The following is an 18063-nucleotide window of genomic DNA, read 5'->3' on the forward strand; positions in this document are numbered from 1 at the left end:
GTCATTGCATTAGATAATAATATATCAAAGCAAGTGCCATCTGCAAACAAATTAAGCTAGACCTTTTCTCAGAACTGACTTCATTTTCAGATAAATTTTTGCAATTACTTGTAACTAAATGGTCCCAAGGTTGAAGGTTGCAAAGTGCCAACAGGTGTAATTCATCACAATAATTATGAATGTGTTCCACCGAGTGTCCAAATACTTTTGTTAACATTTAATTTTGAACTTTTTCTATTAATTTTAGAATTAATTGTTCTAAAATTTAAAATCTATAAAACTTCTTTTTGTAAAATGTTTGTTAAAAATTATGCTTGTGCTATCATTCTTTAAATAAATGCTACTTTGTTTGATATTTTGTTTTCTAATGCAAGTACATTCAAACATTTTAAAGTGTTCAAACACATTTTGGGGGCACTGTATTTTTAATTACACTGTCATAACCGCAATTAATGAGCTAACATGCTTATATGTGAAGTAAAAATTAGTGAAACTGAATCTTAGAAATAAGCCTGCTATTTGTGGCATGCCTTAGTAAAAATGACATTCATAACATGTAATTTCAAGAGGGTTCCAAACAGATGCATTACACTAATTTCTAGACACAAATCATAACCTCTGAACATTTCGGTGACCAGCTGGCTGCCCTCACAGTGTTCAGCACACTGGACGATGGCCTTCACAGGAACATGGATGAAAAAGAGCCACTCTGTTTGTGGGGGTCATATAGCCTGCTGCTGTTCCTGACAGATAAAAGCTGCTTCATGGTGGGGTTTGCTTGGGAGGAGGCAAGAGAAGAACCCTGACCATTGATCAAAAGCACTACAGAGCTGTTTTTGCTTTGTTTTTTTAGGTGGAACACTGGAGATGAAATGCTGTGTTTTTTTGCCTGTGGAGAGCTTGATGACACGTACCAGATGGGTGTGAGGAGAAGTCAGGTGTACATGTTGGTGTGGGGGGGAGGGGTGGCACTCGATTGGAGTAATGACAGAGATTGTTGCACAATGGGTATGGTGATGTAATATTAGGAAAGGAAAACGCACAATGTGACGTCTGCAGAAGATTACAGGGAGCCATAAGGCATAACAAACTCTTAACATCAAAGAAATGAGTCAAAGGCAACATCAAAAAGTGCATTCACAGCAATATGAATGTGCTGTCACTGCTACATCCGAGTTGCATTGAAGTCACTGCAGTTTTATTAATGTGAAATGCTAATATTCAACTGCGTGTGCGATCTTTGTTAATTAAGCTTTAACTGGATGCCAAAGATCCATATGTACACTGTTGTAAAGTGAACTGAGCAAAAACAGGAAAAGCAAAGAAAAGCAATACATGCAAAGAAATTAATTAAAATTCTCCTTCAAGAAATGAAGGATGGGATATTAAAAAGCACATTTATGAGTCTGGTATTATGGCTTTGTATTTAGCCCAACTGCTTTGAGGCTTGCCTAACAGTATTTATCCAGATATATGCAGCTTGTTTCAACACATATATTTTCAAGTAGGCCTGCCTGTTTATGCCTATTTTCTCAACAGAGCTCTATTATAGCTAATGTGCTTGGAAGGCAATTTAAAAGCCTGGTGTACTTTTTGGAGAGGTGGGTTTATTTATGTATCTATCAGAAAAATTAGAGTGAGGAAAAACTGCTTTGTCTGCTGTTTGTTATGCTGCATAATGTTCCCTCTTTCTCATTTTATGCTCTTTTTGGTAATATTACTTACATCCTTCTAGGTCTGGGTGGTATGACGGTAAAAATAATGAGGAAAAAAACATGGACAAATGCGAAAATACAAAACTTTTTCTTTTTTACTCTGGTCTTATGTGACACTTTTGAGATAATTTAATATGAATAATGAACAATCAACAAAAGGTTTGTTTCCATCAAGTTCCAAATACAAAGAGAAAATAATCAAATTAGGTGAAGTACCTTTTATTAATATATAAATGTATAAAGTATTTAATTCACTAGATAATCTATTGGATTATCATGTGATTATTTAATATACAAACCATTTTTCCATTGAGTTTCCATAAAAACTATAATGTGATATAAACCATTATCGTGAGATTAAATTACTTTGATTTGGTCAAGGTTTTGGTCATACCGCCCACCCTTAACTGTATGTATGTTTTATTATCTATTTTGCTCTTCTACCTTAAGAGGCAATTTAAGAGGGATGTTGCTGTCACAGATAACTTTTTGATATTCAATAAGAACTGGATCACATTAGACTTATGTTTATGCTATAGATTTATGATAAACCTCAGCATCCCCTGGAAGACCAAACTTCCCCCACTTTCACACCCACCCCTCCAAGGACTCTCACCTCCTTGGAGGGCACTCTGGAGCCCTTCCTCCGTGTCCACCAGGTCTCCACTGTGGCAATCAGACAGGAGAGCACCACACCGGCCGCTAGTACAAAGAAGACGCCTGCAAAGCTGTGGATGTCTAAAGCGGTGGCAGTCTTCCGAGTGCCCACAGGAGAGTACAGGTCACACGGACTTTCCCGTGGCCACCACTTCAGTTTTAGGATGTCCATGTCCCCATTCTGCTGAAGCTCCAAGATCCTAGACAAAGAAAGATAGTAGACATACAAATAGTGGGGTTTAAAAGTATGAACACAGAGAAAAGGCTTCTTTTCTAATTTAATATGTTTTGTAATATCAGCATAACAATGAGTTAAAAGTTAATCTGAAAAACTGCCATGAATTTAAGATTTTTCCTAGTATTTAGTATGCCAGCCTCTAGCTTTTATGACAGCATGCATCCGAGCTAGCATGGACTTGAAAAGTTTGTGCAAAAAGCCTGATAATCAATGTTATCTCAGCATGATTTGAGAATGTTCCAGTGAGCATCTTGTGTGTTTCAATTGAAGCAAGGAAATCTGGCCTTTTATACAAAAGATTTAAAGGAATATTTCGGGTTCAGTTCAAGTTAAGCTCAATCAACTGTATTTGTGGCATAATGCTGATAACTACACAAATTTGGACTCGTCCCTCCTTTTCTTAAAAAAAAAAAAGAAAAAAAAAGAAAAACAAACAAAAAAAAAAGAACAATTCTGGGTTACGTTAAAAGACTCACTATTACAAAAGTATAGCCATATGTGTTAACATGATTTTAGTGTAATAAAATCACTTACTAACCCTTGACTAACCATTATGTCATCATAATGGTCAGTCAGGGGTTAGTAAGTGATTTTATTACACTAAAATCATAATGGCATAAACCCTAAAGCCCTGAAATGACTGTAAAAACGATTTACTGCACAAATAAACCACAAGTTTTAACAGAAGAATTTATATGTGCTTTTATAAAATTATAATTTTCACATTTCTGCCTTTAAACCCTCAAAAAATTAGGAAACATCATGAAATAGATGAAGTGTTGCACTCCATGGCTGGACATTTACCGATCTAAATATACACACAATTATGCATTTTATTGTGTGTCCCATTACAAAAATGTACTTTATTATGGATGTAAGTTTAATATCGGATTGCTCTGTTTATACACATTAACTATGCCACTAAGATCTGTGTATCACCCTATAAATAACTCTCAATGGTCCCAATCTGTTCAGTGGCATTGCTGTTGCAGTGGTTATTTTTTATTCCAAACACCAGGGGGCAGTATCTCCTCAGTATTACACGCAGGCAACAGAATCTTCCCATTCACTTGAAATCACAGAAATGAGCGTGTTGTGATGTAGAGACGGCAGTTTGTATAAATGCCAGTCCAGCGCTTGCAAATGAATGATAATGAATACAGGATACTAAGTTTTAGGAGAATTTGCCTCACTGATTGACTGATCTGTATTGCATGGTGGTCTCTTAGCAAAGCCACCAGCTTGAGGTGGAGTTTAGCAAGCTTCCAAATAGAAACCCAGACTGCAGCTGCTCTAAACACTTACTCAAGCATGTACAAGCATCATATTATAAGACATGTACATGTAAATGTTTGATGTTCACAGTGAGACAACACGCCACTCACCATTTTGTATTTCTCAGAATTATATAATGCAGAAGTAAAGAAAAACCTCTTTTTGAATTTTCTACTTTACAATCAACAGATTGAGAATGACTCACCCACACACTGCTATCGGCACAGCTCACAGGACTCACAACAAGGTGGACCAATGTTGATTTTTTTCCTTTTTCTTTTTACAATACTTTTTTTTTCAAAGGTGCTTTAAAAAGAAAAGTGCTTTACAAACCTCCCAGACAAAATCGCAAACTAGAAAAATCTCAACTCTTTTTAGGTAGATGAGAAAGAAACCTTAGGGGAAAATAAGACTCAACTGAGGAAGCACACCTCCTCGGGCTGGCACATATTTACACAACTTTACAGAAAGCGAACATCTTAATATATACATATACAGTCTACAAAGTTTAATTCGATATAATCCAGCCACACAGTATTAATAATAATTTTCAACTTAATTTTTTGTTCAATTACTTTTGTTTTGTTTTGTTGAAACCATCAAATAACATTATGCCACAAATGCTGTTGATTGAGCTTAACTTGTATTGAACCCGGAACATTCCTTTAATTGACTTTTGGTTATAGCCTATAATGGTTATAAATATCTGTGTATTACCATTCCAAGCGAAAACTCTATTCTACTCTACTTTGTTCTATTCTGTGCCACATTTTAACCTTGCCCATGTCAACCTTCAAGGACATACATTTGAAAGCTTGTTTCTGACCTTGTGATTTTCCAGCAGCTGGTACTGGGCAAATTAACAGCCTTGGTGTTTAATGAATTAACACCCTGGTGTTTTTAACAAATTAGAGCAGTGTGATCCACAGGCATTACCACCAGGTGTTTTTTCTCCGAAAATCAACTGTCCAGTTTTGCCCTTGAGGATTTACCACGTTTGTCTTCGAGAGACTCTAGAGAAAGTGATGACAGTAGACATCTCAGAGGGGACTGGATTTTACCTTGTTTGTTAGGATAAGCCCATTGACGGCCATATGCTGAAAGAAAATTGCTGTAGATTTAGTGAAATTGAAAAGCTTTTTGGTGTACACACTTTTGCTAAACTTTCGGTAAAGTTTCAGTAACACTTTCCATTAAAGTTGTAGAAGTTAACATTAGTTAATGCACTAACAATGAACAATAATTCTTTGGTGCATTATTAATCATGGTTAATGATAATTGGTAACAGTTTACAATATGGTTCAGTTAGTTAACTTACGTTAATGCATTAGGTATTATGAACTAACAATGAACAATGATTTTTCACGGCATTTAATAATCTTGGTTAAAGTTAAGATATCAGAATACTAAAATTCATTGTTTATACTAGTTCACATTTCATTCTCTAATGTTAATGGACTGCCTGCTGCAACTTTTAATGTAAATATATTGTTCAATGTCAGTTCACGTTACCTAAAGTAATGAATGAATACACACTTTTTAAGTGTTACCTGTTAATTTATGTATATCCATTGCTAGTTTATGTTAGTTCATAATGCATTACCCTCTAGAGTTATAATATTATAATGTTAGCGTACACAACTTTTAATGTTTAAATTAATATATAGAAATTACCATTAACCACTGTAAAAGTATTGTTCATTGTTAGTTCATGGTAACTCTTGCGTTGAGTAATGTTTTTTTTTTGGGGGGGGGTTTCCCCTTTTTCTCCCAATTTGGAATGCCCAATTCCCAATGCGCTCCAAGTCCTCGTGGTCGCACAGCGACTCGTCTCAGTCCGGGTGGCGGAGGATGAATCCCAGCTGCCTCCGCGTCCGAGACAGTCAACCCACGCATCCCATCACGCGGCTTGTTGAGCGCGTTGCCATGGAGACATAGCGCGTGTGGAGGCTTCACCCCATCCACCGCAGCAACCATGCTCAACTCACCATGCGCCCCACCGAGAACAAACCACATTATAGCGACCACGAGGCGGTTACCCCATGTGACTCTACCCTCCCTAGCAACCGGGCCAATTTGGTTGCTTAGGAGACCTGGCTGGAGTCACTCAGCACACCCTGGGATTCGAAATAGCGAACTCCAGGGATGGTAGCCAGCGTATTTTACCACTGAGCTACCCAGGCCCCCGCGTTGAGTAATGTTAACATAAACAATCTTATTGTTAAGTATTACTGAAGTTTTGGTAATTTGACTAATGTTCTCAAATACCCCCTTTAACTGTTCTTATTTAATGACCTTGCAATTTTTCTCTTAATAACTGAATCCATCCTATTGCTTTCTCCTCAAGCTCTCACAGAGAAACAACAGATTCACAACATCAGACGTTTGTATTTGCTCTTTATTTCCTCTCCTCCTAAAACTGAGTGAAAAATTAAGAGAAAGGTGACGGATGCTGAGAAGGGTACGATAAGTGGCACACATGCTGAAAAAGTTGTGCTTGACTGACTTGCTAGGGCAAAATGCAAGCGATAAATTCACCTGCTCTGCTTTATTTCTCTGGACTGTGCTACCACTGACCACTGACCAAGCCCAGTGAAGGGAGTTCAGCTGGCCGTAGTGCACGTTCATTACATCAGGGGCTAAACACAAACTCTTGGCCCTGATAAATGCAGAAGTGCAGACCAATATGATTCTCCATGACAACTGGGTGTTCCAGTTTAACTGCAACATGTTTTCATTCAAGACCCTGTATGAAACTGAGCATGATTCTGTGTCTCAACGTGCTGGGTTGTGGTTGCGCTTCAAACTCATTTTTTTATTCTTTGGGGATAATGCGGATGCATGGGGATTTTGCGGTTCTCTCCTCTGGTCTGTCTGTCATGTAGTCTCCCTGCTCGCCTCTTGGGCCCTGTGCACCGATATGAGTGTGGACTGCTGGAGCTGTTGCTATGGCAACCAGCTGCAGCAGAAATGATCACGTTATTAGATGTCTCTGACTGCGGGCAGACAAACTACTTGATAAGAGCTAGGAAAACATGAAGTGAAAAGGAAAGAAAAGACAAAGGCAAACACTTTTTTGTTCCCCAGAAAAACAGAGGGAATTTCTTCACAGTTTACAATATAATGAAAGATACTTGTATCTCCATGTAATAGCCACTCTTTATATTTCAAAATCTCTCTCCCTCTTCCTCTCTGTAGACTCCATTAATATATACTGTACACCAGGGACTAAAAACGATCCAAGGAAAGACCCCCCCCCCCCAAAAAAAAGAAAAAAAAAATGTAACTGAAAACAGGAACTAAGTCCCTTTCAATTGTTCCAGAGGGAAAACATTATTTTTAAATGCTGGTAACCAGTTAATAACCAGTTAATTTTGTTCCAATCATTTTTTCATGAAACCAAAGACCAAAGAGTTTATCGCAATACACTTTCGTAATTACATCACTTCCTGTTGCCCGAAATGTTTTTGACTTTTCTCTTTTAAGTAGAACATAAGCATGCACTTTGATTCTGAAGGACATGTTAAAAAACTTAAATCAGCTGGCCCATATAAGATGATGTTAAGTCCAAACGCGCCTGCGCAGTACGCGTGCAGGCAGGAGAGAAGAGATTTAGGCTATTAATTGATTTTAGGTGGCCAAATTAAAATCTGAAATATTTTTGGGGATATATTAAATATTAAGAAAATTATTTTATATATGCTACTGTATACTATGCTTGTTATGATTTTCAAATTGAATTGCTCATTTTTGCTTATTTTGGTTGAGGCAAGTCCCTTATTTTTGTGCTATTTTTTTATTCTTGTGAGATGTGTTAACTTTTCAACTGGTCTATCACCCACCCCTAGCACAGAGTACTGCCATTTAAAAAAAGAATGTTATTAATGGTTCTTTTATTTCGTTCTAACCGCATACTATTTGGAAAGGAGGCTGCAGAATGCTGGAACTGAAAAAAAAGTTTCTGCTCAGAATGTACCAAAATGAAAAACATTGGTTTTAAATCCCTGATATAAACAGCTAGTGATACTGTACAGTCAGCTGATGATTATTACAAAATAATAGGTCTTGTTTCACCCTGTAGGGGTTTATTTTGTGATGGACTGGCTGACTGTACATTGTCCAGCTGATTACACAGCTATTTTGCAATACATAAATATGTGGAAACAATGTTGAAATATGCAGGAAACAAGTTTTACTGATAAGCAGTCAGTTTAACAGTGTTGTCAAGGTCAACAGTCATTATTCAGAAATATTTCACCACTGAGTGCTGCAATTCACCAATCAAAATCAAGTATTCCAGATATTTTGTGTCATAATATACAGTATATCGGTCTCTCTCTATCTCTGTCACTGGCCAACCTTAAGCCTAGGTAATATTCACTTCAATTAGTCATCATATCTAATTAGAGTTTTAAGAGAATGGGATATTTTTCATTCTGTACAGGTTGAACTGACTGCCAGGGCTCTCATGCAGAGGAAATCTGCAGTGTTAACACAGTATTTATTTACCAAGCTCAGCATTTTCAGTGGCTTTATTCTAACAATTTCTATCAGCTGGACTATGGGTCCAAAATGTCATGTGTTCCCTGCACCATTTGCTAAGGGACTGCTTTTGTGTAAACAGGCGACATGTGGCCATAAGCAGCCTGACATGGGTATCTGCCCTGAGGAGTATAAGCAACCTCACATCTGTCATGGAAACTGACTGGCAATGTGGGCTGCAAAATGTCAGGTTTAAGTGGAGCTCGCTCTGGTGTGTGCCATTTTTAATAGGGTAATTGGTCTTCACTCTTGGTCTTCACTCCTGTAATAATCCTCCTGATTAAAGAAAACAAGATTAGTCCTCTACATTGCGAGTATATCACTCGCATATGCGACTAAACATCGCACTATGAGACAAAAATATGTCTGTTATTAGCCAATGGCTAGTAAATATTCAGGTTTTTGTGTAGTGTAGTGGCGTAGAAGAACTTAAGCACCACAATCCTTTTACTGAATAAGAAGATGGTGATTAAGAAGCTGGATTCTGCCTCGTCTTCAACTGCATGTTGTGTCTCGTGAGTGCGCACTCTGAAGTAAATTGAACTTATTTGGCTGCAGTGGGTCCTGTGATGTCGTGATAGCACTGTCACCATCGCTTTAGATGAGCCATGATATGTCGTTGACGTTTTATTTAACAAAGTCAACTCTGACTTTGATTAAAATGTTTAAAAAAAGGCTAGAGACCAGTAACGCCCCTGTTGGATGTCTGTTAGAAGGTTAATGTGTTGCAAAACTCGAGAGGTTGTAGATTTGAATTTGAGAACTTGTACAATAAATATTTGTAGATGTAAGTCAATACACATTATGCAAGTAAAAGTTTCCTTCAGTGTATTGTGTCCAAAACACGACAGCCACACACTCCATTTTCATTCCATGTCTCTTTTAATATCCTTTCTGTTATTTACAGTCAGTTGGTGATAAAAAAGTAAAACATAAACATTAATTCTAATCATACATTGCACGGATGAAGGAAAAAACACTGTGCAACTTCTCTCTCGGTAATCCTTTTATCAACGGGAGCCTACAAGCTAACAAAGAGCATAACACGGTGATCCCATAGACATTCTATGGCGGTACACTGGTGACAGTGGATGTCTCTGGAGGAGATGCTTGAGTGTGCTGAATAAACTGCTTTTGTGAGCAAACAGCTCATCATAAACTTCACCATGTTTTACACTAAACAATCCTTTTGGAATGAACTACCTATGGAGTTTACAACGATAAAATCGCTGTTTTATAAGACAAGACATGGACAATTTTGTGACAGGTAGGTGTCAGTTTACAGCACTCCCCATTCATTTGTATGGTATCCGCAAACGGTAACTTACCGTTACGCTCTCTCCTATGATAGAGCCGCGGAGGTTGTTGTCTCAGTAAATAAAATAATCTCTGTTAATGTGCGCTGCACTCATTCAACTGTAAAGTTGAACTGTTTATTTTTTATTTTTTTTATTTTTTTTTGCATAGTAGTTTTGATATAGTAGCACTTACATTATTGTTTTTATATTATAATTATTAAATAATTGTTAAATGTGTAATTCTATTTTTATCATTATTAGGTTCCAACTTATAATTAATGAAATTTCAAACAGTGACAACAGCTTCTATCATTATTAAAAATGCAATTTCATGACATCAAATAAATTGATAGAATGTGAAATACACAAGCTGAAATGTGATTTAAATGATCAAAAGTGAAATATGAAAATAAAATGTACAATCTTGCATACTATATTGCGTGAAGCCATATACAGTATATAATATTACAGGTGCATCTCAATAAATTAGAATGTCATGGAAAAGTTCATTTATTTCAGTAATTCAACTCAAATTGTGAAACTCGTGTATTAAATAAATTCAATGCACACAGACTGAAGTAGTTTAAGTCTTTGGTTCTTTTAATTGTGATGATTTTGGCTCACATTTAACAAAAACCCACCAATTCACTATCTCAAAAAATTAGAATACATCATAAGACCAATAAAAAAAAACATTTTTAGTGAATTGTTGGCCTTCTGGAAAGTATGTTCATTTACTGTATATGTACTCAATACTTGGTAGGGGCTCCTTTTGCTTTAATTACTGCCTCAATTCGGCGTGGCATGGAGGTGATCAGTTTGTGGCACTGCTGAGGTGGTATGGAAGCCCAGGTTTCTTTGACAGTGGCCTTCAGCTCATCTGCATTTTTTGGTCTCTTGTTTCTCATTTTCCTCTTGACAATACCCCATAGATTCTCTATGGGGTTCAGGTCTGGTGAGTTTGCTGGCCAGTCAAGCACACCAACACCATGGTCATTTAACCAACTTTTGGTGCTTTTGGCAGTGTGGGCAGGTGCCAAATCCTGCTGGAAAATGAAATCAGCATCTTTAAAAAGCTGGTCAGCAGAAGGAAGCATGAAGTGCTCCAAAATGTCTTGGTAAACGGGTGCAGTGACTTTGGTTTTCAAAAAACACAATGGACCAACACCAGCAGATGACATTGCACCCCAAATCATCACAGACTGTGGAAACTTAACGCTGGACTTCAAGCAACTTGGGCTATGAGCTTCTCCACCCTTCCTCCAGACTCTAGGACCTTGGTTTCCAAATGAAATACAAAACTTGCTCTCATCTGAAAAGAGGACTTTGGACCACTGGGCAACAGTCCAGTTCTTCTTCTCCTTAGCCCAGGTAAGACGCCTCTGACGTTGTCTGTGGTTCAGGAGTGGCTTAACAAGAGGAATACGACAACTGTAGCCAAATTCCTTGACATGTCTGTGTCTTGATGCCTTGACCCCAGCCTCAGTCCATTCCTTGTGAAGTTCACCCAAATTCTTGAATCGATTTTGCTTGACAATCCTCATAAGGCTGCGGTTCTCTCGGTTGGTTGTGCATCTTTTTCTTCCACACTTTTTCCTTCCACTCAACTTTCTGTTAACATGCTTGGATACAGCACTCTGTGAACAGCCAGCTTCTTTGGCAATGAATGTTTGTGGCTTACCCTCCTTGTGAAGGGTGTCAATGATTGTCTTCTGGACAACTGTCAGATCAGCAGTCTTCCCCATGATTGTGTAGCCTAGTGAACCAAACTGAGAGACCATTTTGAAGGCTCAGGAAACCTTTGCAGGTGTTTTGAGTCGATTAGCTGATTGGCATGTCACCATATTCTAATTTTTTGAGATAGTGAATTGGTGGGTTTTTGTTAAATGTGAGCCAAAATCATCACAATTAAAAGAACCAAAGACTTAAACTACTTCAGTCTATGTGCATTGAATTTATTTAATACACGAGTTTCACAATTTGAGTTGAATTACTGAAATAAATGAACTTTTCCATGACATTCTAATTTATTGAGATGCACCTGTATATGTGAAGATGCACCCTTCTTGGTTTGCTTAATATCTTTTTTCAATTTTCAATTGCATAATGTTTACATGACGTGAAAAGTCTGGTGAGTAAAAACTGATATTTACTGGCCAATGGCAATTCTTTCTCCAACATGTCCATAGAGGGTTGAAGATGCAACTAGATTCTGACATTTTCAGAAGAAAATGTGATTGGTGGTTGCCATTTGTAATTGCCATGATGAAAGAGTGTTGTTATGTGGTTGCTAAGGTATTTGGAGTGTTTAGTTGCACATTGCTAATGTGGCTGCTAGGGTATTCTGTGTGGTTGCTAGGGCTTTGCTAGGTGGCTAATAATGAGCTCTTGGTGGATGCTTACTCTTTGGCAAAAAAAAAAAAAAAAAAGTAATGTCAAAATTACAGTATGTACAAGATTCCGACTTGAAATGTTCATGTTTGCATCTTCGTAGAACTCGAAAAACTCAGAATTCTAGGAAAGCACCGACTTGACAGTCATGATGTCACATTTAACAAAAAAGGGAAAAAAGGAGAAAATATTTAGATGTCATTTTATTATGCAATTGTTACCTGGAGTGCTTTGTTTGTTCTTATATATTTTGCAAGAACATATAGAGGTAAATTAATGAATGAACAAATCTGTTTTGGCATTATGAGTGTTGCCATAGAAACAAATAACTTCCAAGGTCCCAAGACATGAACAGCTCCCTGTAGAATACTGTGGTGGTGGGGGCGTGGTTGAGTGCCGGCTTGTGAATGGAGAGCGAGATCAGGAGATGAGAAAGGTAAGGATCATCACCTTGCAATTATTGTCTCTAACAGCTGTTTGTCATTGCAGTGAGAGTGGAGAAGGGTTTTAAGAGCAATTCAGACGCCAGTGAAGAGAGAGAGCTACGCACACACCAGGAGACTGTGCTGTGCCTGTAAGCCTCTTTAAGATTGAGCTGAAAAGCGAGTTTGTGTTGTTTATAAAAATAAATACCGTTTGTGTTGAATTCGCCAACTCCCGCTTCCTCCTTTTCATTAAGAAGAGACTTTGTTACAAATACCATCCTGTAATTCCAATAATTCCAACAGGATGTGAACGCAGCATAAGGTGCATAATGTGCATAATTTGGTCAGGTGGTCTGTTTAGGAACTTTTCAGATGTTCAGCTCGGAGACCAGCTGGAGGACCAGCTAAACACAAGTTTGGCCAGGTTGGGAGAACAATTAAATCAGCTTAAAACCGCTAAGACCTGCAAACCACCTTAGACAGGTTTATGTTTTTTCCCAGCTAAATCAAAAGAGCATCCCTTTCTCAAGTCTCTATAAAATTGTGTTTCTCAATATGGCTCAGGTCTGTCCTTGGAAGCACCACTAAAATTGCTTGGGCACCAATGAATCAGGAAAACTAATCTGCTATCCAATTCAAACTCCCAGCAGTGTTTAGCAGGTGCAGGTTTACAGTTAAACACACCAGCTGTTTGTTTCACTCTCTAAAGATGCATTGCTTTATATATCACATACAAATGAGAGCACTCTTCTGACTCCTGGTGCTATGCATTTAATTAAAATATCTAAAATACATCTTACTCTTTTGCTTCTTATTTTACAGTCTTTATCTATATTTCTTTCTCTCTGACACACCACCTGTGTGTTCTAGCACCCCAATCAATATTGTGCAATTTAAATCACAATCTAAAATAAAGAAATAATAATTTTATTATTGCCCATACATGCTAGATTTCAAACTACATGCACTCAATAAACAATAAATCTCAAATATTTTAGATTACATCAATCTATACATTTGCATATAGAAAGATCTAAAAACACTTGCACACCTCTGTCGCCGTTCTTAATAATTCTGGATATTTCAGTCTTCAGAAATCACAGAATGAAACAGTTACCAAAAAAGTAAGTAAATGTGTTAAATATTTCATCTCAACATAGGCATAGATTTAGGTAGGGATTCTAGGGATATGTACCTACCACTTTTCAGAAAATCGAAAATGTCCTGACCAACATGTGGGCAGTTTTACCACTTTAAATGTATAATATGCTTTTATATGAATTTTAATGACTATTAAAAATTCTCAGTATCATTATTTATTGCCCAAAGTCTTGTGAAGCAGCACATAAATGGCATTGTCACGTGGCACCTGTTACTTTACTCAGCGCTGTTCAGGATGAATCAATCACAGTAATTTGTGATAACTGAATAAGGGCTTTTAAAATAATTCTCTGGAGATTACTTGGGTGGATTTCCATTTGTATCTTAGGTCCAATACTTTAAACTAATAGATTTAAACAAGCATACTTTTAGTGTTCAAATGTTTCCTATATGAATTATTGAATTTGAACGACTGTGCTAGGTAAGGGGGTGAATTAAAAGTGCAGGATTTTAAGATGCTAGGATAACTGCACAGACAACAGATTGCCATCCCAAATGAAGAATTTAGTGGTGGCCAGTGGGATGCACGATATATTGAATTTTTGCGGTATACAAATTAATTTGTGGCATGATTTTAATGCATTCATCCTGAAAGTGTATAAAGATACGGGGCGCAAATAATATTAGGCATACATCTGGTGTGTGTGTTTTTATGACGACAAAGGCGTGTGATGCGCAAGGTCAGTCTATGACAGCACAAGGATGTTTGCATTTTTAACTAATATTTCATCATTTTATGCACACAATGAATAGCATACATTTAGCCTATACATGTTATATTTTTCGCATTGGAGAAGAACATCGGGGTAAATAGGAAAAGCATGTTTAGTCAATAAAATACAGGAAATAAAATTAGACCTTCGTGATCAAAATAGTTCTAGTAAAAAACAGGCTAATATTTAATATGGTGTGGCAGACGAATAGAAAATGGGACTTGTTATATAAGGATATATTGTGCCTATAGACACATTCTTATATCAACATTTTGAATTATGTCTTCCTCGCACGAGTCCCTACCAACTATCAAACCAAACCTACACCCACACCCTTGCAATTCACACATTAAAAAGAACAACATTTCATCTTTTCTTACGTGGGATTTGCTATTGTAGAGCAATTGTCAAATATCGAATCATGAGTATCAAAATAGGTATACATTTTATTGACATTAGACAGACTCTGTGTTCCAAAAAGTTTAAATGATGCTTTCACAATACACTTTGAAGAGAGAACAAATTGAGTTATGAATGACAAAATGTTTTTTTTGAGTCCCACACCTTTCAAACTTCCATAGCTCTCACAGTGGAAAGTAAAATCTAAGGGAATAGGACATGATCACTTCTGAAAAGAACGCACCCAAAATCTTGAACTTGTTTGCTTGTCCTGTTTGTGATTGTAAATCAGCGCTACCTATTGTACAGGAGTGTATTAGATTTTATAAAGCTTACAGAGTCATTAAGTTCTTGGTGTGAATTTGTTTCATCAGTGATTCATTTAGGATTTGTAAGTGATTTGGTGTGAAAAGTCCTTTACACACATAAAAGCATCCGCTTTGTGACCCATGCTTGGATTGGTAAAAGCTCCTCAAAATCCACAAGAGTTTTTCAACAGAATCACTAAATTATACCTAACTTGTCACTTTAGCATTAGAATATGTTTTCTTCTCTTTCTTTGCTTACCACAGACTTCTTTACTCATGCACTATGGCAGCTGGGTGCTAGCATGTTCTCTTTAGACTCCTGGCAATGACTTAAAGTTGAGCATGTATTGACTTCACCTACAATGGGACTACCACTCCATGCTATATTATTTTTCTCAATCAGACACTATACTGATTTTTCAATATAACAATTTCACTCAGAGTGAGCTATTTAACACGGCATGGATCTCTATTCAGCTCCCCACATTTTAGCAGCAGAGCAAAAAAAAACATGTTCCTACCGTTAACAACTCTGTGTTGATACATTTGATCTCCACTGGTGCTGAAACCATTCTGCGGTACTGAAATACTGCCTTATAGGGAATACAAGAGAGTTTTTCTTTTCACATCAAGAATTGAGCTAAATCCGAAAGCCTTTTTGAAAACATACTCATCCAATTTTGCTGTGCAATTTTTTTGCCATTGTTTCAGGAACCACAGGGAACACTTTCTAAACAGCTCTATTAAAATTTGTGTTGGTGGCTGCCTAAGAAACCAACAATGTCACAACAATAAAGGAAAGGGAATAAATGTGCCTGTCAATTAATAGCCCATTTACTTGAATAAGGACCACACACCACCAGTGTGTTTCAGGCAACATACTGTTTAGCACATAGACAAATAAATAAAAATAACTGAAATAAAAAAATAAGTGAGCAACAGAAATAAAAAGATGCAAGACTGCACGATGAACTTAAGTGATGGAGTAATCCAAGATAAAACATGAGCCTGATATAGTGTAGTTTCTGCTTTATTTTACGTTTAACTTTGGACAGTGTGTTAAAAGTTCTAGTTGAGATGGGTCAGGTAATTAGAGTCCATCAGGTGAGGAATTTATCTGTGCATGTTTCTCAAAAGAACATGGGTTTGGGAACTTTAAAATTAGACAATAAGGTGTGAAAGGGCTGTTCTACATTGTGAGTTATTTACAGTATTGCTTTTACAAAACAGTAACAATGTAATAAAAGGTCACACTTTATTTTACAGCATTCATGTTACTATGTATTTACTTGTACTTATTACTACTATTGAAACAACTTAGTACTACTTATTCCTTAAGAACCTTACTTGCTGTGAAAATATTTTATGGAGCTGCTTTTAATTACACATTGTTATTGTAATTCCTATTGTAAGTGAAAGTAAATTCACTAAATTCAGAAATGTTATGAAATTCAAAGAGTACCTCACATGTAAACAATAACAGAAAGCTGTTCTGGTTGTTAAAGTGTTTTACGTCAGTGCTATTACTTTATATGGTGTTTTGCAGTGTTTCCTACAGAATTCAGGTCTTGCAATGGGGGGAAGACACCTCCACCCTTTATAATAAAATTATTCTTATAGAACATTGGTAACTATCATTTATTATATTATTACTATATTATATATAAGTAACATTTTAATTGAATGTTTATATTTACTTAATTTAATTGCATTTAAATATATAACTATATTGCAAAATTTTATCTTTAACTAGCTACACATTGTCATATGAACATTGAACAACACTGATTCTTTGAGTTCATTCATTCAAGGATTCGTCAAGCTGTGCACTTTGTGATGAGGACTCAGCCCACATTTCCTCATTATTTTTTGGAACCAAGCCAACTTATTAATTATTATTAATACTGAATAATAATAATAATAATAATAATAATAATAATAAGAAAAGAGAGAAATATAGTGCAGAATCCTAATTATTTCCTAATCATTTTACATCATAACATTTCCTTGTTTTACATTTTTACAAATGACTAAAACGGAAAGATTATTTACAGGTTTAAATTAGATTTTGAATGTGAGATTTTGTATCTGTTCCCAGACTTTCGGACCCCCAAAGCTCTAATGAAAATTCTGTGAATCATATTCCTGTAAATGAACAAAAAGCTGTACTGGTTTGACAGAAAACCTGCAGCTTAAACTTGTGTCACAGTAACTTGCTCACAGGAAACCGTTTTAAAATTCCTCTGGGTAATCACTACTGGTGGAACAGCAGGACCTCTGAGATGGACAGCTACATATGGATAATAAGAGCATTTATCATACAGTACCTTTGTGAGAAGATGTCCCTGTAGGGACTGCCATGCTGCATCGCGATGCCGTAGCCCCTGTCAGCCACACTGTTGCTCACAGTGTAAAGCGAGCAGTCCTCATCGTTAATGGCCACATACTCCAGCACAGCTGCGTCCCACACAAATGCAAAACGCCCGTACTTCACCTAAATGGGTGAGAAAAAACACACATGAATGTACACAAAAGAACAAGAGTATTTTAAGAGAGAGAATGATAATCATGTTCAAAGAAAAACAGACTGGCAGAGAGACATATGAGGACTATGAATTCAAAACCAAATCAGGAGAGTACCAAATGTCCATAAATAATACAACCAGGTGCTGAGCATATTGGTAAAAATGGCATGTCTACATAATAGACATAGTCTAGCTCTGCTGTTAAAAAACAATCATGCCTGAATTAAATAATACTGCAGCAGGGCCCTAAACCCTTTTACCATTAACTGCTTATCAATATGGCTGAGAAGCTACAGTATGCACAAACAATTTTTGCATCTTCTCCCAACTTAGTTTGCAGTTTCATTGTACAGCATCTCAATTTACCTACTGGCGAAATTGGTTAAGCAGAAAAGAGCCTGTTGGATTCAACATAC

The 18063-nt window shown here is 36.8% G+C and overlaps 1 protein-coding gene across 2 annotated transcripts in view; it reads right to left on the minus strand.

Annotated features, from left to right (window-relative positions):
- LOC127424243 (glutamate receptor ionotropic, delta-2-like) overlaps nucleotides 1–18063 on the minus strand; it is a 618756-nt gene that overhangs the window by 6020 nt on the left and 594673 nt on the right. For both annotated transcript variants that reach the window (XM_051669247.1, XM_051669248.1), the window contains exons 14-15: nucleotides 17450–17616; nucleotides 2332–2572 (exon numbers count right to left, since the gene is read on the minus strand). In XM_051669247.1, coding sequence (XP_051525207.1) covers nucleotides 2332–2572; nucleotides 17450–17616 — 408 coding nt within the window. The remainder of the gene's footprint in view (nucleotides 1–2331; nucleotides 2573–17449; nucleotides 17617–18063) is intronic.

This window comes from Myxocyprinus asiaticus, chromosome 33, assembly GCF_019703515.2.
Source record: "Myxocyprinus asiaticus isolate MX2 ecotype Aquarium Trade chromosome 33, UBuf_Myxa_2, whole genome shotgun sequence".
NCBI lineage: Eukaryota > Metazoa > Chordata > Actinopteri > Cypriniformes > Catostomidae > Myxocyprinus > Myxocyprinus asiaticus.